This window comes from Henckelia pumila, chromosome 4 (genome assembly GCF_033568475.1).
Source record: "Henckelia pumila isolate YLH828 chromosome 4, ASM3356847v2, whole genome shotgun sequence".
Taxonomy (NCBI): Eukaryota; Viridiplantae; Streptophyta; class Magnoliopsida; order Lamiales; family Gesneriaceae; genus Henckelia; species Henckelia pumila.
In genome coordinates this window covers 30,421,016-30,444,053 of record NC_133123.1, presented here as the reverse complement: position 1 = coordinate 30,444,053, position 23,038 = coordinate 30,421,016, and the positions used below count along the sequence as shown (strand labels likewise).

General features: G+C 35.1%; 4 protein-coding genes and 1 long non-coding RNA gene across 19 annotated transcripts; 3 read left to right on the top strand and 2 right to left on the bottom strand.

Annotated features, from left to right (window-relative positions):
- Positions 1 to 4,218: 4,218 nt before the first annotated feature.
- LOC140863342 (protein DA1-related 1-like) lies at positions 4,219 to 7,580 on the top strand. 2 transcript variants are annotated; one of them, XM_073266704.1, is made up of 12 exons: positions 4,219 to 4,427; positions 5,032 to 5,161; positions 5,254 to 5,344; positions 5,432 to 5,603; positions 5,683 to 5,803; positions 5,899 to 5,982; positions 6,083 to 6,202; positions 6,351 to 6,560; positions 6,646 to 6,708; positions 6,784 to 6,899; positions 6,977 to 7,035; positions 7,111 to 7,580. In XM_073266704.1, exons 2-12 carry the CDS (start codon positions 5,051 to 5,053, stop codon positions 7,446 to 7,448), a joined length of 1,485 nt encoding a protein of 494 aa, XP_073122805.1. In that variant the 5' UTR covers positions 4,219 to 4,427; positions 5,032 to 5,050; the 3' UTR covers positions 7,449 to 7,580. The 2 variants fall into 2 exon arrangements, with proteins under 2 accessions (XP_073122805.1, XP_073122804.1); XM_073266703.1 differs by having other exon boundaries at positions 4,221 to 4,427; positions 6,348 to 6,560.
- A 183-nt stretch (positions 7,581 to 7,763) lies between these two features.
- Positions 7,764 to 10,144, top strand: LOC140863340 (serine/threonine receptor-like kinase NFP). Its single transcript, XM_073266702.1, has one exon. It carries the CDS (start codon positions 8,178 to 8,180, stop codon positions 10,026 to 10,028), a length of 1,851 nt encoding a protein of 616 aa, XP_073122803.1. The 5' UTR covers positions 7,764 to 8,177; the 3' UTR covers positions 10,029 to 10,144.
- A 237-nt stretch (positions 10,145 to 10,381) lies between these two features.
- LOC140860188 (UPF0603 protein At1g54780, chloroplastic) lies at positions 10,382 to 12,112 on the top strand. Its single transcript, XM_073263045.1, has 3 exons — positions 10,382 to 10,905; positions 11,329 to 11,521; positions 11,680 to 12,112. The coding sequence occupies exons 1-3, from the start codon at positions 10,495 to 10,497 to the stop codon at positions 11,925 to 11,927; spliced, it is 852 nt and encodes a 283-aa protein (XP_073119146.1). The 5' UTR covers positions 10,382 to 10,494; the 3' UTR covers positions 11,928 to 12,112.
- Positions 12,113 to 12,142: 30 nt separating this feature from the next.
- On the bottom strand, positions 12,143 to 14,480 carry LOC140860187 (lysM domain receptor-like kinase 4). The gene has a single exon (XM_073263043.1). It carries the CDS (start codon positions 14,263 to 14,265, stop codon positions 12,331 to 12,333), a length of 1,935 nt encoding a protein of 644 aa, XP_073119144.1. The 5' UTR covers positions 14,266 to 14,480; the 3' UTR covers positions 12,143 to 12,330.
- A 3,276-nt stretch (positions 14,481 to 17,756) lies between these two features.
- On the bottom strand, positions 17,757 to 22,746 carry LOC140864192 (uncharacterized). 14 transcript variants are annotated; one of them, XR_012144142.1, is made up of 10 exons: positions 22,480 to 22,746; positions 21,929 to 22,136; positions 21,720 to 21,800; positions 21,578 to 21,648; positions 21,060 to 21,116; positions 20,222 to 20,377; positions 19,973 to 20,093; positions 18,597 to 18,699; positions 18,164 to 18,329; positions 17,757 to 18,007 (listed from the first exon to the last, which is right to left on the bottom strand). It is a non-coding gene; the product is annotated as an uncharacterized lncRNA (long non-coding RNA). The 14 variants fall into 14 exon arrangements; XR_012144134.1 differs by having other exon boundaries at positions 21,589 to 21,648; XR_012144137.1 differs by having other exon boundaries at positions 21,589 to 21,648; positions 21,994 to 22,136.
- Between the last annotated feature and the right edge of the window lie 292 nt (positions 22,747 to 23,038).

Here is a 23,038-nt window from a genome sequence, read left to right as displayed (position 1 = left end):
ATATATTAAATGTCTTCCGGAGCCCCAAGAATTAATCATATGATATTGTGGTATCAATATAATATATAATACAATAAAACGACAATAGGTGCATTTAGTAAACTTCCATTTATCAATCTTCTACTGGAAATTTTTTTCAAAGTTTCCGTCCACATTTGTTACATTTGAGTATCAAATTTAAAATTTTGGTATCAAACAGACTATAAATAATCGACAATAGCTAAAATATTATGGGCAAGTAACAACATATATATCTCTTAAGATACTTAAAAAGTCTTAATAACATCTTAATTGTGAAGAATTTCGAAGACTATCCATCATTTTTATAGAAATATAATAAGGCCAGTGTGTAAAATGAATAACATTCGATATTATTCAAGAGTAGCCCAAGATTAGAGGAAGAGTTAAAATAAAATATTTTAAAAAAATATATGTAACATGTAAATTGTTAATTTTGAAAAGAGTGGGACCCTACGTCCATACCATGAGAATGTTGGTCATTTCAATTGAATGTAGACCTTCAAAATGGAAAGTGACCCAATTGAGAAGGACATTACTCTTTGGTGCCCAAAGAAATACTAACAAAATGTCCTAAAAAAAATTAAAATTTGGGCATGCGTGCTTCTTGGATTATGTGTAAAAATTGGGCTCAAATAATTACCACACAAATTATATTCACTACATTTTCATTTTCATGGGAGCCGTGGAGTGAGTGAAAACGCCAAGTTTGATTTGGTTGGATCTTGAAAACGAAATGTGCATAAATAATTACAATAATATCTAATAATTCACTGTTGGTTTATATATATGCCGTTTGAATTTTCCAAACCGAATTTTTTGGTTTTGCACACAAGATATTTGTTATTGACAAGAACATGTTCCAAAACAACTCTTTTGGTTTAAGCCGCGGTTCAAACCGAAACCGGATCCAATCGATTTTGTTCGATTTAGATGAAGTGGAATTTACTCGAACCAAACCGACGATCATCCCGATATACGACGGATGAGAGAGGGCGGGAGCGATAAAAGCATGAAAAGTTGAAATATAGGAATTGATAAGTTGAGGGGATGGGGGGCCATGAAGACAATGACATGAAATAATTGAAAGGCGGGGCACTTGAAATACATATGGTGGCCATTTGAGGTGGTCCTCCACCAATCGAGGTGGCTTGGCCGGCATGGGGTGGCCGGAGCCACATGGGAGCGGTGGTCCAAACGGGACGCGACCTTTCGAAACGCAACACGTGTCGATAGAAAAGATAAGTGCCAGACTAGGGCTAGTTAAAAGGTGGCTTGAGGATGATGTGATCAAATTAATTATCAAAAGTGGTCATCTTCATTTAATATAACCATGCGTATAAATAAATAAATATATATATATATAACTTTGCTATTATTTTCTAATTGGAATTTTAAGAGCGTAGAATATAAGTTTTACACTAAATAAAATCTAAATTATATATATGTATAATCAACGAAGTGATTTTTTTTTCCAATCAAAAAGAAAAAAAAAATGAAGTGATTGGATTGTGGGGCTTGAATTTAGTCAATTACAGTCCACAACTACAATGGAACTCATATTGGGTCTAGCGTTGGGCTGGATATGGATGGAGAATGGTCCATCTTCGGCCCAATATATATAGTTGGGCCTAAATTATTGAGTTGGACCAGTTGGTGTCGTTTGTTTGGGGATTTGAGTGAAGAAGTGCTTTACTAACAAATTTAAAAATCTATTTTCATCTACAGCTTGAAATAATATTATCTCACTATCTCCATATTATTCGTTAAAAAAGAAATTGTTTTTCAAAAATTGAACCTCTCGCTTGCTTTGAAGTTACTAAAATTTCACCTTTGTTGTATGGGTTCAATTAAACGGCAGATGATATTTTGTTGGAGAATACTCAATGCAATCACCACAAAATTAAATACACAGATTTCAAAAATCAAAACTATAATTATGTAATTGTTTCTCTCTTTTCCAATCAACAACTAGTAGATCTGTGGGATATACACGAACACATACGTCCCAAATAACAGATAATTTGTGTATCAAATTTAAAGTAAATTCGACCTCGAAAATATAGACAAGATCGACTTTTCTTGAGATATTGAAAAATTATAGGTAAATGATTCATGTGGAACAAGGTAATTAGCAGCCAATGCAAGTATACAACCAACCACGTGCATGCAAGCAAGTAATTTTTAATGATAACTTTATTAGCATTTAGCACCGCTTTAATCAAGAGAAAATATTTCGTTGAATATACTATTTTTTCTAATTTAATTCAACCACACAAAGAGACAGTGGCGTACTCAGGATTTTCAATCAGGAGGGGCGAATTTTAAAAATTTAAATAATTAATATATACAACACGACGTATAATAAATACTATATATTAACTTCATATGTTTTTACTAATACATATCGATATTTCATAATTTAAAAATGTTGAATAATAGCTCGTTATCAACTGTCTTAAATACACATCGATCAATAGGTGGTATCAAACAATCATTTTACAATATATCATCTCTCAATCTATTACGAATTGATTTTTAAGATTTTCATTACTGAAAATACTCTCTCTAAATTTATAACGGATATTAATAATGCTAAATTTAAAATTATATCTATATTTCAAATGATATAATTGATATTTATTTGATTAAATCATTATTTTACAAGCAAATTATCTAATTCCTGCAACTTTAAACGACTAATTGCTATTTCGCATGCCAAAAATAAAGTTATCAAATTAGTTTTAAGATGTGTTAAGTCCATTATAGATAAATCAGGTAGATAAAATCGAGCAAACTGAAGCAATTTTTGTTTAACACATTTAAGTCAAAAGACTTTTCGTTTTTTTTTTTAAAAAAAAATATAGGACAATACAAAACATAATGCCAAATCTATTTAGCCTAAAATAAATTATAAATTTATTCTTATCTTATTCATCAGTTATCATCTTAATCAATGAATAAGTAAATTAATATTTTATAGATATATTATATACATAATACTAAGTTATTTAAAAAAAATTCAAGGAGGTGGTTTCTCAATTAAATTTGTATTTAAAAGAGAGATCATATATATAGTACTAAATATTTTTAAAATTTCAGGGGGGGCGATCGCACACTTTTGGGACCATGTAGCCACTGCAAAGAGATATATATACATATTATTATATATAAGTCCTTATTTATTCCATAATGCATAAAACAAATTTTTTCTTCAAACCTTTTTAATTACCCACGTGCATATATGACAGCATCATAGTACTCACTACTGCAACAAATCATTAAGGCAATCTACTGTCAACATGATTTTTTGAAAGAATATAACTTGAATTATTTAATACTATAAATTATAGATTTATAATTTCACAATATATTCTAATTATTTGGATGAGGTCAACTAAGAAGAATTTTAAATTCATCCCTATCATTTTAGGTTATTTTTACGATAATCAGAACGAGTTTCAAATGTATGAAATTAATATTATTTCAATTTTCACATACATTTTATATTATCAAATTTATTTTTAATCGTGTTTTTTGGATAATTTTAGTTATTTTTTATTTTGGAATATTATGTTAATGTGACATTATATAAATCAGCGCTACATGAGCACTGTGTTGCTAACATGTCAACGCAAAGTCGAAAAAAAAATTAAAATTACTAAAAAAAACAAATATAGCTAAAATTTAATTTAACAACATAAAGATCAAAATTGCAAGTGAGAAACTTGTATGAAAAAGAAAAAATTTCCAAAAAAAAAGGGAAGAAACTTAGAAACTTTGATGAAATAGATGAGCTGATCCAATGTGAACTAAAATCTTTAAAAAGCTAAATGTTTGGGAAATGAAAAGTCAAACCAAGAAAAGGAAACTAAGTGGAAGGCCCCTCCCTCTTTCAGTTTCCCGAGACGACGCTTTCTCAAACCGGAGAGGTCCACGTCAACAAACATATAAAATCTTGAAATCCAAACCTCCTTTTAATTTGGCTTGTCATAAAATAACATTATTATTCGGAAAAAGGTATCTGAAATCATGGCCAACAAATATTTCTTTCTTGTTACTATATCTTAGAGAATAAAAAAGTTTACATTTTTTTGAGCTGGGTGTTGGTTTGCTTTAATTGGCCGACCTTTTGCGGCAACTTTGAGACATGGCGTCAACTGAACTACGCGCCATCGTCTAGAGGTTACATATTTTGGCTTAAAATGCTTGACAAGTCGTACGCGTAGTCCCTCTTTTTCTTTGTTTGAATCAATAAAACAATGATGTGTTTCTGTACTTGAAGTCTGTTGATGTTCTTCGGTGAAATGGGATATGTTTTTGGTCAACTCTCGGATCTGGATGAATTAATTTGATCTGGGTTCGATCAGGTTCCTTGAAATTTTTCACCTTGTTCAGCTTTTATTAAGGTAAAGTAGATTATGCCACTGAAACACATTCTTTCGCTTTTGTTATTCTGTTTTTCTTGCCCCTTTCGAGTTCTTGTTAATGGTGTCGACGATAAGAATGAGCTAGCGGACCAGTCTTGAATGATTAATTATCTCCATGTTTTGATGATCGGATGAGTAAAAGTTTGAACTTTCATCGTGGGATTGCTGAATTATAGTGAATGATCTCTCTCTCTCTATTGATGGATGAGACTGATGTTTGATTGGAATTTATTGAATTCAAATTCTTGCAGCAGCAATTTGGATTGATTAAGGTTATGTGTGTGAATTTATTTTCTTCTGTTTTTTCTCCCCCACGATCATATTCGCTGGATATCTGGTTGAAGATTAACAGTACCTTTTACTCTCCGGCATCTTCGAATCTTCTTTATGGATTTCGAGATGTTAACTGTGAAATTTGGGAATTGGGCTCCCCTATGATGAGAAAATGGTCGTGTTTGCATGGATGGGATATTGGATTTAGTCTCCATCAATAAGAAAAGATTTCATTTTTTATGTAAAATTATCGGTTCCACCAAATATATCATAAAGCCAGCTTATCGAACTACATTGTGGGTCGCTGCAGGATCTAGGTGCTATACGCGATGAGTTGGCTAACCAAGATTTTCAAAGGTTCCAACCACAAAATATCAGGTGGCCAATATAGAAGGAGATATGAAGATGATACGATTTCGGAAGTTCCGACTACTTCAGTGGTATTCGCTTCTTTGTCATTGTCGATCATCACGGGTTTGATCCCTTTCCAGCATTTGGAACTGAAGATTTTCATAATGAATCTGATATACAGGACACAGTGCCAGATTTTGACAGAGAAGAAATCGATCAAGCGATAGCACGTTCAATTGCTGAAGAAGATGAGAGAGAGCAAAAAGCAATAGGTATAATAAATCAAGAACCAATGGCAAGGTAGTTCTTTAGAATTCTGAGATATTCTTGCTAATTTATCGAACCGTGCTGATTGGTAGACAAAGAATCTCAGTTGGAAGAAGATGAACAGCTAGCTAAGGCAATTCAAAAAAGTTTGAATGTGGATTCTCCACCTCAATCACCTCCTCGCGCCCCTCGCCTTCAGGCACCTGGATATGATATAGGCAGCTTCTTTCCCCGTGATGTATTTCGATATCCTTTAGGACACAGGTAACCAATGTACTAGTTGGAATTTATTTTCGTTTGCTTATTTTATCTTTTTCGAACCAACAGTTTCTGTTTTCTACAGAATCTGTAGTGGTTGCAAGAGTGAAATTGGCAATGACAGATTTTTGAGTGGCATGGGGGCCTTTTGGCATACGGAATGTTTCCGTTGTCATGCTTGTCATAAACCGATTTCGGATCATGAGGTTCTGAAACTGTTGTTTTGTGCTAATGTCTTTTCTGATTTTCAGTCACCTATGGTTCTGCAGAAACTAAATTGTTTCCTTAATTCTGTTTTCAGTTTTCGATGTCCGATGGTCGACCTTACCATAAATCTTGCTATAAGGATCTGTATCACCCCAAGTGCGATGTTTGCAAACAATTTGTAAGAGTTGAAGCATTTCCATAGAGCACTAGCATTACATTAGTACAGTAAATATCATAATATTTCTCAGATATTTCACGTTCATTACTTTCTGATATAGATCCCAAGCAATTCCTCTGGCGAAATTGCTTACAGAGAGCATCCTTTCTGGCATCAAAAGTATTGCCCCTCTCATGAGAATGATGGGACGCCTCGATGCTGCAGCTGCGAAAGAATGGAGGTGAGGATAGATGCACACATTATATAATCTGAATATGCTGGAAAATTTATCGAAGACGACATGTTGAACCTGACTTGTTGGGGCCTAGATATGATCATGTACATACTTTACATGGTGTATTGATGGAAAAATTTCGTTCTCGCAGCAGGTGAATTGTCGATACTTGATTCTTGATGATGGAAGGAAGCTATGTTTGGAATGTTTAGACTCTTCGATAATGGACACAAACGAGTGCCAACCTCTATACCTCGAAATCCAAGAATTTTATGAAGGTTTAAACATGAAGGTGGAGCAGCAAATTCCAATGCTCTTAGTCGAGAGACAGGCACTAAATGAGGCCATGGAGGGAGAGAAAATCGTAAGGGGTTACTTTTGGATAGCGTAAACTTTCCGAAGTTAAAAAAATTTCAAGTCATTTTTATATCATCTGTAATGTTTTATAGGGTCACCACCACATGCCCGAGACTAGAGGTCTTTGTCTGTCAGAAGAGCAAACCATTCGCACGGTACGGACATTCATCTTGATTCAAATCATTGATTGATACTGAAGTTTACTCTTTCACTTACACCAACTTTTACAGATTTTGAAGCGGCCGAGAATTGGTGGATATCGAATAATAGACATGTTCACTGAACCTTACAGGCTGATTCGTCGATGTGAAGTGACTGCAATCCTTGTCTTGTTTGGGCTTCCTAGGCAAGATTTGTGTTTTCTTTCTGTTTCTGATTCAGCTAATTCATTGACTAATAATGAAAAACACGTTATGTATTCAGGTTATTGACTGGATCCATCCTTGCTCATGAAATGATGCATGCTTGGCTGCGACTCAAAGGTTCTTGATTTCTTTTTCTTCGATGCAGCCAGTTTTTGTATCGATTTCAGTCTCTCAAAACTAGTTTTCTTTCAGGTTATCATAGTCTGAGTCCAGACGTCGAAGAAGGTATCTGCCAAGTGCTGGCTCATATGTGGTTAGAATCTGAAATTGTTCCTGGTTCAAGTAATGATGAACCTTCCGCTTCGTCTTCATCTTCTGAAGTGTCAACCGCATTACCATCTGGTTCTTCAAAGAAGGGGAAACGATCCCAGTTCGAGAAAAAACTTGGCGAGTTTTTCAAAGACCAGATTGAGTCTAACCCTTCGGTAGCATATGGAGATGGTTTCAGACAAGGCAACAAGGCGGTGCTACAGATTGGCCTAAAGAGTACTCTTGATCACATTAGGCTTACAGGAAGTTTTCCCTGTTAACTCTCAGTGAAATTCTTCTCATACATAAGAAAGAAAGAAGAAAAGTTAAAAGTAAAGAAAAAGAAATGAAAATACAATGTAACGTACTTATCTGAGTCTCACATATTTTATGTCACATACATGTTTATGAAATCTTAAATTTTCGTTGATTTAGAAAATCAAATACAAACTTGGAAATATATGAACAAAATGGCATCTTCTGTTTGCCTGTTCTATTAGATTCTCATGCACAAGAACAAAGCTGATAGTGATTGTCATAATTCCCAGATGCAAGATTTCTCGAAAACTTCGAGTTCCTGTAATAAAATACGCCATCTCTACAACACCAAATTCGTAAGAAAACAATATTACGATCGAATAGGCTAGCTAACGATTTTGGCCACATCTAATTAGGCCATCGACTCTGGTTTTTTAAACACTTGTGTTGATTTTTGTATATAAAATTCAGAAGCAAGGACAAATTTGAGCCGTCTGAACTTGGATTCTTTGTTAAACTAATCCTGAAGGCTTCAAATAACAATATCAGGCAGATTGTGACACATAAAGGATACTTGTGGGCAAAGCTGGGGACAAAGCCTCTGAGATTTTGCTTAAACAATTCTTAAACAATTCATTTATGCATCAAATTAGCAACCTTCTTCGTTTTTTATACCAATTTTTCCCAAGATGTGATCATACAGCAAATGTTATTTATACAACTCGCCTTTTAGCAATCAAAGCTCGAAGAAAATGACAATCTCTCATAATACCTTTCTGTCAATCTCTTCTTTGTTCCTCGTTTTTGCCACTTCCCTTGTTTCTGCACAGCTACCTAATAATACCGCAGACACTGATTTTACATGGTCCGCAGAGTCACCAATGTCGTGTAAAACGTATGTTACATACCGCGTACAGGCACCTTATCTAGATCTTATAAGTATCTCTTATCTGTTTGGAGTCAGCAGTATGGATATAGCGACAGCCTCGCGTTTACCGTCAGATGATTCTATTCTGATTCCTGATCAATTGTTACTGATACCAATCAAATGTACCTGCAATGGAACCTACTATTTCTCCAATGTCACCTATAAAATCATGAAAGGGGACAACTTTTACTCGGTTTCAACCAAGCCGTTTCAGAATCTAACAAACTATCAATTTGTCGAAGATATGAATCCTACGTTGAAACCAAACAACCTGACTATCGGGGAGGAAGCAGTCTTTCCTTTGCTCTGTAAGTGCCCAAGAAAATCATATTCAGATAACGGAACTAAGCATTTGATTACATATGTGTGGCAGCCAGGTGATGATGTATTTTCCGTCAGTACCATGTTTCAGGCATCAGCATCAGATATTGTCATGGAGAATAATAATCGAAACTTCACAAGTGCAATATGCCTTCCAGTGTTGATACCAATAAAGTCGTCGATTAAACTGCAGACATTTCACGCTCCAGAAACTCATACTAATTCCAAACATCACTGGATTCTTATCACAATTTTGACCCTTGTTATGGCTCTCATGATCGTGTTAACGGGTTTTGCCGCATACTTCAAACTTTTGTACAAGAAGAATAAGATGTTGGTTCGAAATGATTCTTCTTTGGAAACTTCTGATCTTATTATCCCAGCTTGCAAAGCCTCCAAAGATGAAACTTTTTCCCCGAAGATCATTCAGGATAAGCTGCTTCCAGGATTGTCAGGCTATCTTGGAAAGCCAATAATGTATGACCTGAATGTAATTTTGAAAGCAGCTATGCACTTCAGCGAACACAACAGAATTGGTGGCTCAGTGTACAAGGCGATAATAAATGATCAAGTTTTTGCGGTGAAGAAAACAAGAGATGTAGCAGATGAACTTCAAATATTACAGAGAGTGAATCATGTGAATTTAGTGAAGTTAATGGGAGTCTCCTCAGACAATGATGGGAATTTTTTCATCGTATATGAATATGTCGAGAATGGATCATTGGAAAAATGGTTGTTCCCAAAAGTGCCATCTTCTTCAGACAAAGTTGAGTCCCTTAGTTGGAGGCAGAGGTTAATTATAGCCTTGGAAGTTGCAAATGGTCTCCAATACATGCAGGAGCACACCCAACCTAGTATCGTCCACAAAGATATCAGAACAAGCAACATACTTCTTGATTCTAATTTCAAGCCCAAGATTTCAAATTTCTCTGCAGCTAGAGCAACTAAATGTTCCATCATGCTAAAAGTTGATGTTTTCTCTTTTGGGATCGTTCTTTTGGAGCTGCTTTCAGGAAAGAAAGCCATGGAGATGAAGGAAAAGGGTGAAGTTGTCATGTTGTGGAAAGAAATAAAGGGTATCTTGGAATTTGAAGATCAAAGGAAAGAGAGGCTAAGGAGGTGGATGGATCCGAGGCTCAAGGGTTGTTTCGACACCAATGATGCTCTAACCTTAGCAAATTTGGCAAGAGCTTGTACTTCGGAAAAGTCATCCGACAGACCAAGAATGGCAGATATAGTGTTCAACCTCTGCGTTCTAACTGAATCATCTCCTCAGATGTATGAGAAGTCCGGGATCTCGAATTTGGAAGCCATGGAAGTTTATCCTGTTATTAGCCCGATCATGGCTCGTTGAAAGTTTTACATGTTCATATTCGATTATGTAGCTTGTAAAGAAGTTTCCCTTATAATCACTCCAGTTACGTGTAATGTACATAAACAAACCATGTATAAATTTTCTCGAAGAGGAAACAAGCCCTATTCTGATCGATAGGTTTTTCGCAGCAGATAGTTTGGTTTGTAAACTCTGTGCGTAATCATGCACAGTTAAAAGGAAATTTATGGACAATTCTATCCACTATGTAAGAAGAAAAAACCAGTAAAACACATAGATTATCTGGACAAAAAAGTCCTTTGATGACTCCCAAATTGAGCCCACTTATTTCCACAACTGATAAACATTATCCTCCTCCAAAATCCAGCCAACCATCCAAATTAAAGAATCTAAGAAAAAAAGGCACTAAATCGAAGACTTACCAGTGACCAAAATCTTCTTTCAACACATGAAAAATTTCACCATTTCGAGTTTCTGACACTCTTCAATGGAAACCATTCTTTCTGCTAATTCCTTCTGCCCTCATTTCAAGACTCCTCTTTTCCAACCCAAACCGACTCCCGGGCTCAAACCCATTTCCTGCAACCTCAGAAAGCAGATTTCTCAATCAATCAAGCAATCTTTTCACAATCCCAATAGTTGGTTTTCTCATGCGAACCAGGGAATAGCAGCGCTCGCCATTTCTTTAGCGCTAAGCTTCTCCTACCCGATTCTGACCGACTCTGCATTTGCCTCTGAATTTGACGTCCTGAGCGACGGCCCGCCAGCAGAATCATACGTTGTTGATGATGCTGGAGTGCTCAGCCGTGTGACCAAGTCTGATTTGAAGAGATTGCTTTCGGATTTGGAGTCCAGGAAAGGCTACCACATTAACTTTGTAACTGTCCGCAAGCTCACTGTAAGTCGGTTAGTTCTTGTTTTTCCTTGCGTCTTAATGTAGTTGGTAGTGAGTAAAATTATGTGCTTGTGACGCGTAGATCTGTTTACTGTTTCCAATAAAAAGTGAGGCAAAAAATTTCAAAGTATGCGGAGTTTTCGGATAAAATATTTCAAGCCACGGCCTCAGATTAATTGATAGCTCAATCCCATGTAAAACTGCATGAGAAAAGATCGAATAAGTTCAAATTATAAGAGTGAAGAAAAGAACAGAGGAACTGGGAACCAAAGAAGGGCTAATATGTGGGCCAAAAGAATGGAGTTTCTCCGGGATTGACATGGGGTAGAATGTAGATGATTTGGCCAGTACTTAAACATTCAAGGATATTCAGTCACATATAACTTGTATTTTACATTTTGCATTGTGGATGTTCTTTGGCTGAAGAGCAAAGCAGATGCATTCGAGTTTGCTGATCAAGTTCTCGAACGCTGGTACCCAACTGTGGAGGAAGGCAACAACAAAGGCATAGTTTTACTTGTTACCAGTCAAAAAGAAGGTGCAGTTACAGGGGGGCCTGGATTCATCCAGGCTGTTGGTGATTCTGTTCTTGATGCCACTGTATCAGAGAATCTTCCGGGTATCATTCAAATACTTGGGATTTTTTTTCATGCTTGCAAGATTAGCCCATTTGCGTGTGCTTCTGGTAGATTGAACATAATGGTTGACTAGATTTGATATTATTAAGAGAATGCTTCAGCAGGAAATTGATTGTTTGGGCTGATTGGATTTTTGCAGTGCTAGCAGTGGAGGAAAAGTATAATGAAGCCTTGTTTAGTGCTGCAAAACGTCTAGTTGCAGCGATAGATGGCCTCCCTGATCTTGGTGGCCCTGTGGCTAAAGACAATAAAAGAGAGTCTAACTTCAAAACCAAAGAGGAGACAGACGAGAAACGGGGTCAGTTCTCTCTTGTAGTTGGAGGCTTGTTAGTGATTGCTTTTGTCGTCCCAATGGCACAATACTATGCGTACGTCTCCAAGAAATGAAAAAGGATCCATCTTTTGTGTTCCGGATTTTTTTTTTTCTTTTTTTCTTTATCTGCTTTAGAGTTGAGAAAATGTATAAATTATTTACATATGTTCATATGGATCGATCGATCCATGGAAACGCAATGAGCTTCTGTCTCCTGTTTCTTCATTCTTTTCGGTGCAAGGTAACTATTACCATACTACAGATTTTCTAAAAAATGTAAAGATTCATTAGTTATAATAAGGAATATCAAATCGCACAGACTAGCAAATATATATGCAATCACATAAATCACCTCCAAGAAAATGTTTCCAGCCTCTACAATGATTTACAATGAACTACAAGAACCCTGAGGTGAAACTCGTGTTTCGGTTTATATATAAACATAAAATAAATCAGCTACAAAAGATCTGCAACAGCTTATCTAGGCCTGGTATGGTGTTCTGAGATGCTGATCGCCCATTCACCGGATACGCTGGAGTTTGAAATTCTTGTAAGAGACCGAAAAATTTCATCTGTGCTGGGGCGATCTGATGGTTCCTTCTTGAGGCAATTATCAATCAATCTGAATATTAAAAGGGCAAGCTCCGGAGGGTATTTTCCTTGCAACAAAGGGTCCATTAACTGCTTGAGATTCTCTAGTCCATTTTCTTGATCTAGAACTGGATTCAGGGCATCTGATAACTGCAGATACCCCTCATACACCTGGGAAACTTTTGATCCTGTAAGAATCTCCAGCATGAGAACACCGAAAGCATAAACATCGAGTTTTGGAGAGATTAGTCCATTCTCCAAATATTCGGGAGCCATGTAACCTTTTGTTCCAACAATGTGCCTTGTTAAGAGAAACTGTCCTCCATCTCCCTCTGCAGATCTTGCCAAACCAAAATTTGCAATCTTGGCTCTATAATCACGGTTAATGAGAACGTTGCTGCTGTTCAAATTTTTGTGTACATGCGGTGGGGAGGCGTAACAGTGGAGATAATCCAACCCTGCGGCTATATCTAAGGCAATTTGCAGCCTCTGGTTCCAGCTCAAGACCTTCCTTCCATCATTGTTGTGAATCCAATCGCTGAGCGATCCGTTAGAAGCATATTCATAAACAAGATACCAGTTTCCCTCGTTGAAACAAACGCCAGAGAGACGGATAAGATTGAAATGGTTAATCTTGTTCAACAGATTGATTTCTTTCGACACATCTCCATTCACTTTCTTGATCGCAGCAAAATCCCCATTAATTGTTCCACGATAAACAGATCCCTTGATCCAGCAACTAGAACTGAAATCTTCTGTTGCGGCTTTAAGTTCTTGAAATGAATAGACTTTAAGAGACAGAGCTATTTCGGATAGGCTTTCAAGAAACTCTTCTGAATCAGGATCCTCCTCTCTTTTCAGCGGTTTTTCGACTGATTCAAAGCTCTCCGATGATACAATTGGTTCACTTTTGTTTCTTCGTTTACGAAAACACACCAAGAAAACAAAAACCCCAATAACCGCAGCCACAGCAAGACCACCGAGAACACCCACCACAGCATAAACCCATGCTTTGCTTGAGCCCCCACCACCACTAACCGGAGGGACAGATGCCGATGGTGTGCCAGACGGTGGCGGCGGAGGTTGTGGCGCTGTAACCTGTGAACTGGATGGCGGATCTTGAAGCGGAACCAGAAGAGTTGTGAATGGATAAATGGTAGCATCTTGTTCAGATAATCCATTTGCTGCAAGAATGTTCCCAAAAGCAACTCCAAAGATTTCACTTATAGCGAATACGAACTGGTTCCAAGTGACCAAATAACTCAACAAATACTTCACACCAGCGTCGCTCTGGCCTTTGGTGGGACACGCACATCTCAGTGGGACATTAAGCCGAGAGCCCGATAACAAATTCTTTGTCAGATCACCATTCTGATCCCCGATAGCTTGGCAGGTAGACAGACCCTGGAAAGTGTTGTTAGCAATACCCAAAAGCGTGTCAGCACTCTTGCTTATGTAAGAAACATTTGCCTGATAATACAAGCCCGTACAAGAACAGGTAACGGGAACAAGAACCACCCGATCCGATTCAAAGATCGCGTTTTCGGGGACCGAATTGAGTTGCGCTAATTGCGATGAGTTCACCCCCAAGAGTATGGAGATGGAGGGGACGGAATCATAAGGAGGCGTGGCCCTGAAAGTGAGATAAGATTGGCAGCTCCGGCTGACGCCATTGCAGGTGTAGCCAAGAACTGAAGTTGAATTGTCCCTGCTTTCGCATAAAGTCGCGTCCTTTCTGATGTAAGGCTGCTGCGCAAGAATCAAGGGAGAATAATAGATCATGAAGATGGAGATTGCAGAAACAAATTGAAGAAATCCCATTTTTTGTGGTGCTCCGGAGCTTGAATTTCAAGAAAATGGAGGAATTATTTGTTTATAAACAAACACATATTCCCTGAATCGGGGATGTCATAAATAAATTCAATGGGTCGTTAGAAAAGAAACAAGTTTTGAATAAAAAAATCGATCTTTTGACTGTGTCAATTGTGGAAAACTGTTTGGTTTTTGTAGATGTTCTGCGGCTCTAGTGAATTTCCAAGATGAACAATGAGACTGAGATTCCTTTGATTGTTTCAAAAGTGCCGTCACTTTCGTGGAATTTTAGATAACACAAAGAATTACGGCTGCGTTCGTTTACCTTTTATTCGGGTTTGCATTTGAAAATTCCATGATGGAGTTTAAAACCGCTGCTCGAAATTTTGTTTATTTGCATTTGAAATTATAAAACTCGAACCTTTTAAAATTAAAATCTAAATTATTTTGTTCGATAGTTTGTATATTGCTTACATAACTTTAGTATTTTATTAAAATTAGCAAATAAGCACACGTGTTGTGTGGGCGATAAAAGATATTAGCGAAAGTAATGAAAAAAAATGATATTGTTCGTTAGAAATTTTAAAAAATTGAGTATAATTTTTGTGTTGGGTTGAAAAAGATATTTCACCTAGATCTAAAAAAATAAGAAATACTCCCTCTGTCCCAATTATATTGTCTACGTTTTCTTTTTTGTTTATCCCAAATATATAGTCATATACCATATTTATTAATATTTGTTTACACTTCTTTATTAATATACCCCTATTAAGTATTAACTACAACTTGAAAATTGTGCAATCATTTTTTAATACATTGAATATGGATAAAATAGGAAGTTTATATAAACTGGTACTTGCTCTATGGATCTCCAGGTTTACTCTCACCATGAATATTCAATGGTTGGTTTCCAACCTTATCCTCCTTACGCCCTGCTTGTTTAGTTATTAGCCATAAGGCTTATTTTGTTTCTGATGTTATGTTTCTTAGTTTTTGATAGTTTTCATACGTCTTGTATGAACCAGATTGTAAGAAACTTTAATAAGAGAGAGATACTCAAACTTCACTTCTTCTTTTACAACACAAAACATCTCCTTTTATAGGCATGGAGAAACGCATACATAATTAAAAATAAAAGAAAAGAGGGGGACCATCCGATACTACATAATGGAAACAACTCATTTTACATCTGAGTGGATGCCTTTAACATGTGGTGTGGTCCACGATTTCATTTGTTTTTACATTGTGTCACTCTCTGAATCACTGGTGCATTCGGACCATTTCTTTATTGGTTTGTCTTCTTTGACAGTTGGTTTGTCCTCTTTGACAGCTGCTTCTTCTGTCTGAATGGTTTGGCAATGTCCACATTTGTGAGTGAAAATCATTGTTCTTAGTCTTTGACATAACATTTGTTGGGTTTCTCGGGTCATGTCAACTCTTGCTTCATAGATTGGAGCTTCGAATTGAGCTAACATGACTTGTTCTTTCTTTTGGATTGTCTCCTTGTGTCCAGTGGTTAATAAAATTTTACTGGTTGCAAAATTTATTTTAACCTTTGAGTTTCCATCAATCTTTTCTGTCTTTGAGATCATATCAATCAATGTCTTTATTCTTATCTCAGGAAGTGTTGAGATATCCATTACTGGTTTCTCTTCATTTGATCCTTCGAATAAGAACTTGTCTTTTTGTTTTCGACATTGAATATATACCATTGGTTGATAGAATTTGTTATCATCCCAATCTGGAAGGGTTGAGTGAATACTCAATGTTAATACTGGATCGTCCTTAAAGACTGCTTTCTTGAACTGGATGATACTATTTCTCAACTGATATGGAAATAGTTCTATTTCTTGATTGTTGGGACTGACTTCCAATCCACTTAATAATCCATTTGAAAAGAATCTTGCGACTTCATGTGCTGGAGCACCTTGCAGTGTTCTTGCTCTTGATATGCTCTGTGTGTCACAAGTTTGTAGCCAAGATTCTGCAGATGGTTTGGCTATTCTCAAATAATTTAGTATTTCAAAGAATTCAGTCTTGAGTTTTTCTGAAAAATTTGTTTTTTCAAAAATTGGTTTTTGTGGTCGCAGATTGACCATCTTTCTTTCTTTCTTTCTTTTCAAGGGCACTTTTAAACGTCCTTTCTTCTTTTTTATTTTTCTCGGTGCTGGCTGTGTCCACCGGTTCTTTTTTCTTTTCTTTTTCTTTGTCAGTGTTGGCTGTGACCGCTGACTGTTTCTCCTTTATCTCCATTATTTTGTCAAATGGAGTTGCCATTTTGATTGGTGTTCTTGGTGAGGATGATGATGATGATGATGAAGTTATCATCTTTTCTTCTGTCCTTTGAATTTTTCTACTCAAATTCCTTTTTTTTAGTTGAAGAATTTGAATTTCTTCCTGCAATTCAATCAATTGTTCTTTTAATTGACTTAGTTGCTCCATCTTGATTATACTCTGCACAAGAAAACATATTTATATATATAATGGTTAGTAAAATAACTCTTTTCGTGAGTAATTCGGATAGTTTTATTATGCGTATCATTGCATTTATAAATTCTTTTGCAAGAATTGAATCAATCTTAAATTGATTATTTTACTCAAAGAGTAATTTATGTTTCTGAATATAAATCTCATTTCATTAATTTATATTTTCTATGATTTCTGAGGCATGTTTGGATGACTGAAAGTCATAAAAGAATTCATGTTTCTGAATATAAATCTCATTTCATCAATTTATATTTCCCATGCTTTCTGAGGCATGTTCGGATGACTCACAGTCATTTTCTGGATCACTTAGGATCTCCTTTGTTATTCCATTACTACGGATAGTATAGTTTGGATGAAGTTCTCTGGTTAATGCGTCGGGTAATGAATTATCCGTTCCTTTGACATGTTGGATCTCGACACTAGTAGAAAAATCGCGTAAGACTTCGGTTATTAACCGAAGTCGTAGGAACTTAATTACCGAAGTAGTGTCAGGTGAAGTAATATGATACTTTTTTACTTTGCTGAATCGCCGAAGTCTTATACCTTAAATTACCGAAGTCTTTGGTCATTTTTTGGAGGCAGAATTGGACCGGTGCCGAAGTAAAAACATATATTTTACTTCGCTCATTTCATCAGTTACGAAGTCAAACATATGCTTATACTTCGGTAATTAATAAATTTAATGAAGTAACAACTATCATTATACTTCGGTTCGTATACAAAGTGAAAGATTGTGTTTTACTTCGTTAATTTCTTTTATCACCGAAGTAAAATGCAATCTTCTACTTCGCTTATTAATGAAATTACTGAAGCCATAGATTAGCTTTTACTTCATCAATTTCATTAACAGACGAAGTAATATAATATCTTTTACTTCATATATGAAGCCATAGAATAGCTTTTACTTCATCAATTTATTATTTTGCTTAATCGATTAGTGAAATTGTCGTTCCACCATATTAAAATTTAGATACAATAATTACACAATATAAATATATTTTTGAAATTTAAAATAGACTAATAAGGTTCATAATTTATTCATCTCAAAACAACGAACATCCATGAATTCACAAGTATATCCACCAAAATAACCAAAAAATATGCATGTATCCACAACTATTTCCACAAAACTAAAAGTGCATCTATAAAAAATAATCAAATTCTAACTATATAAACACTATGGAAAAAAACTATACATTAATACATCCTTCAACATAGGATCTATCATATTTGTTGTTGTTCCCTCACGCCAATGCCTCCAAACCTGAATCAATCGAGAGACATATATCCTTTATCAGTAACTAGTACTTGCAACAAACTTAGAATGCAAAGATTTGAGACATTTATATAATTTGAATTGAATTTGAATTTAGGTGCTAAAACAAACAATATCAGGAGTAAGTTTCTGGATTTTACTCACCGAACTTAGCAGGTCTTCTAGTTTCTACCCATTCCTAAAAGAGTTATTCTTTTGTCCGGTCAAAATTTCAAAGATCAGAACTCCGAAGCTGAACGCATCCGATTTAATGGAGAACTGGCCATGCATTGCCTATTTCGACGCCATATATCCATTGAAGTTATATTCACTGAAATAAAAAAAAATCATGGAATCAGTACTAAATCAATTCACAAATGCTGCCTCAAAAAACATTTGGGTGGAGTTATATTCACTTGGTATTGTTATCAAATTTGGCTTCAGACTGATTGTCATCCATCATCTATGATTATTAACTTAGGAGGAGTTCAACCATTCACCAGACTACTTGAACAAACAAAAACATGATATTTTACACAGATGATGTAATATTTCAAATACATTAAATATTACTGAAATTATCTTAAGAGAAGGAGACCTATTTATTTCTTCCTTGACTCCCTCGGCAATAACATCCGTATAAAAAGCATCTCACGTGCACCATTTGAACCAATTCAATGCATCGGGCATCTGTACTAAGACTAAGAACAAATTTATGAGAGTGAGAAATAAGGACTATGTATATTAACGCACACATGTTATTTTAAATATCAGAAGCTTATTGATGGAATTTTATGCTCCGTTTCTAAATCAATAGCTACTGCAGACTGTGATATATAAATCCAAACCATTGAGCCACAACTCGAGCTCTTCCATATACTGATTCAACAACAAATGTTTTAGCAGCAAATAAGGCACATTTCAAGCAACCCACGCACTTGACTTCATAGACAAAAACAACCAGGTACGCTTTCTTCATGTGATGATTGATAAATAATATTTCTCTAGGTTTCAGTTTTTTTTGAAACAATCATAATTTAAAGGTTAATATTTTCTATAGAAAGAAACGGTATGAAAATTGTAAGGGATAGTGAAGCTTAAAAGAAGGGGAAAAAGATCTACATACCCATAAAAAATGGAAGAGATCGTGATGCTTGAGGCTTCTGGATCTCAAGGAAGAATCGATCGTGCTGCTTGAAATCACGATTACTTATGAGTTGAGCATTTTTGCAGAAAATTTGCTTAAGCAGGAGATCGAATCTAATCTTGCATCAGAAGGTATATCCCATGAGCAACATAAATTTCAAAGGCAACGTATAATTTAAATGAATTGTGTATTTATGTACTATTTCAGCTAACGTATCTAATTCTTACTCCCATAATATATCATTTCAGAATGCATCAAGAATAAGCTCACAAATCCAAATCATCCAATTCACAAAAAACAGAACAAAGATACCGCAATCCAAAACAAACTTTGAGCCGAAACTATCATGTATAAAATAAACACTCGTTAAGATTTCATTTTCCAACAGGTCTGAAGATTTCGGTTTCAAAACTTAACACATCATATTAAGCAAAAACAGAGAGGACCAAGTAGGATGTTGTTGCCTAATTTACCACAGCCATACATAACAACTTCCAAAAGAATACTAATCTTCTTCCGGAGTCCTAAAAAGTCATCAAATATAATCGAATCATGTTTATATGAAATATAAGCTCATCATTTTTCAGGCTTTAAACTAGCAACCGGAGCACACATGTTGCATGTGTAGTATATTACACAATATCATAAATTACATGTGTACCATAAAAGTTCATTTCAAGGTTTAGCATGATAATGGATTTAATATTCAACGTTAAGTTTCAATATCAAATCACATTTTATTATAAAGGAAAATGAAGCAAATATCAGTTTGGAGCAAATACCTCCAAAGAAACACCTAGTCTATTGAAAGGCACAGGAAAAATTACCGCAAGGATCCAACAGATTTAAGTCAGTAACATCCTGAAGCATGGACTGACAATTGTACACATGCTGAATGGCATCAGGAGGATCAAGAACCGTCACCTCAGGATGTGTACGTTTATAATCCTTGAGAAGGTGTAAAATAACGATTAGAAAGGCAAAATGAGCGAAAGATGATCACAAAAGAAACAAGATGCTGCATGAGAATGTCTATTCCATCACAATAAAAAATTAAATTAACTCTTTATAGTCACCTTTCTGCGAGCTTCATCAACCAACATCTTGTCTTGCTTCAGAAAAACAACAAGCTCCTCATCTAAAGCAGTCTCTGCTTCAGCAGCAACCACATTTCTTGTGCTGTAAGAATACTACGCTCTTGAATATTTGTTCCAGAATTCTTTCTTAGTCATCTGGAATAGAAGAGTAAAATTAATTTTGTAGTGATTCATCGTTATGGCAATACATAACAAACACCTAAATCACACTATATCTTCAAGGCTTTTGCAGAAGGAAAAGTATATATTCTTAAACCTTACTATACAAACCACTTTGCCCAGGCAGCATTTTGAAGACGATAACTGTGTTGTAACCACGAAATATCATACAAAAATAACTTTCAAAGAAATGACAATTTTAGTTTATGTACATAATTCATATAAATTAACAAAATTTCACAAACTAACTTTAACTGATTCTTTGGAACAAACCATTAAATAGTATCATCCAAAAATGGAATTAATTTGAAACAAATTAACAGATAGGTTATTTAAAAAATTAAACTTCTTTCTATCATCATTAAATCACCTGGTCTCGTCTTCGAAGCTCTATGTTCGACTCATTACAAGATAATTAGAATATGATTAAATTTTAAGGCATCTAGACCCAGGTAAAAGAACCATGAATGAAGCATAAAAATTTCAGAAAACCCACTAAAAATTACAATAGGACGTGCGGAGAACATCACATCAACCATAAACTTTACTAGTGTACCAACGAGTGAAAGGGAGAAGTCAGTGAAAAAAAAGCACAAGAAAATATTTGGCAAACAGAAAAATCTCAAAATATGATAAGAATTTTTTTAGGTATTTTAACCTTGTTTCGGACAAAATTCAAATATGCTTGACGAACAGTTGGTTTCTCGGCAAATATCTGAACAAAAATTCAGAATCCACATGTTAAAAAAGAGCACAGATGCATATGATAAAAATACTTCAATCATTCAATAATAATTATAATTTACTTGTGACAAAAAGCAAAGCAAAGAAAGAGGCAAACAAAAGAAAAATATATTTTCAACTGTTCTCTTCTCCTACCACGCATCTGTCATTGATTTGTTTTAAACATTCACCCTAAATACAAAAATTTAAACTGAAGAGTGTTTACTGATTGGTAAGCTTTTACGCAAACCTGGTTTCATGTTTCGTCCGAACACAACCTAAGTAAAATTAACTAACTGAGAAATCATATCAAGGTGATAAAATACTAGAAGCTTGCAAATACTATTCTTTCAGTTCAGAACAAACCATAATCAATCAAATTGGAAAGTATCAAATAATATAAATATTTAATCCTACGTCTAAACAAAATTGAGGAAAGAAGCGAATACTTACTGAATACTTACTGTTATCGCATATACTACACATTTGGTGATGAATTCCTCGATAATATTTAATTCTTAAGCCTGCATATATTTCAGAGTTATTTTACAAACAAAGTAACATATATAATCATTAAGAAGTTCATAAAGTTTACCTAAAAAAAGGTTTACAAAGTTGACGTGCAAATAAGTTAGAATCCATGGAGAAAGTAAAATAAACGAATTATAAATTTATCCTATGGAAACAAAAAAAAAAATAGTCAGAGAGACAATCTGCATAAAAAGAAATGTAAATAGACAGATTACTCCAAATAAACCCCAAAAAATAGTATTATCAAAAATCAAAGTACAGTAATCAATTGACAAGGTTGTGGGGTTTTTGAGGTTCCACTTGCAAATAAACTGAGTCATACAATGAGTACTCAACACCTTCATAAAGGAATGATTCATAAAAACATGGAGCTTTGTGTCTGTCTGTCGGCTCTTTCCTTCAACCATTTAAATTCAGGTTCCTCAAGTCCGTCTCCCTCGAGATGAGACATGCCTTGCAACTAATAATCCGCCCCTCTAATCTAAAGAATCATAAAAGGACACATCAAACATTATTGAAATTCAACATGCCCAGCACACTATAATTTTTAGTAATTGAAAAAAAAACACAAACCCAACCCATAAGTAAAAAAAAAACATTTTTTTAAAAGTATTAAAATAAAAAATCGAAAGGGGCGTAGCATGATAAACATAAACACGACGACAAAAATCAACGGTAGAGACAGAAATTTGTAATCGTCCAAAAAACAACTGAACGAGAGGGAGAAAACTTAAACCCTACTCGAAAATCGTAGCCCCTCATAAACAAATCTTTAGCAAGGAAGACAATGTGCGAAAATTAAAATGTTGGGTAGATTCACGTACATCGATTGCTGCGTTCCAAAAAAAGCCCTTTGTGCTAGAGAGAAAGGGTATCGCTGTTATAAATCAACTGACAAGGATGAACGACGTGCACGAAAGAGAGACGGGATTTCGTTTAAACACCAAATTGATACAAAAATATAAGGCTTCAAATAATCGATTTTCGAATTCAAGTGTTGACGAGAAGATTTCGGCGACGGACGAACATCGGAGACAAAATCGGCGTCCTGGGGCTTAGAGAGAAAGGGGATCGAATCATCGAAAGGGAAAAGTTTTTTATGGGTTCATTTTTTTACTTCAGCAAATATATATTATAAATTTATTTGTTATTTTTTACTTCATCAAAATTATAATGCCGAAGTAAATTCTTACTTAAAATGAGTAGTGAATCCCGTGTTTTTTAAAATCTGAAGTATAAAATGCTTTTTTACTTCGCCAAATTTATTATAGAAGTCTATTGTTATATATTACTTCACAATTTTTAATCGCCGAAGTAAAAAATGACGAAGTAAAAACCCAAAATTCTACTAGTGCGAACTGATAATGGTTCAATTTCAATTGC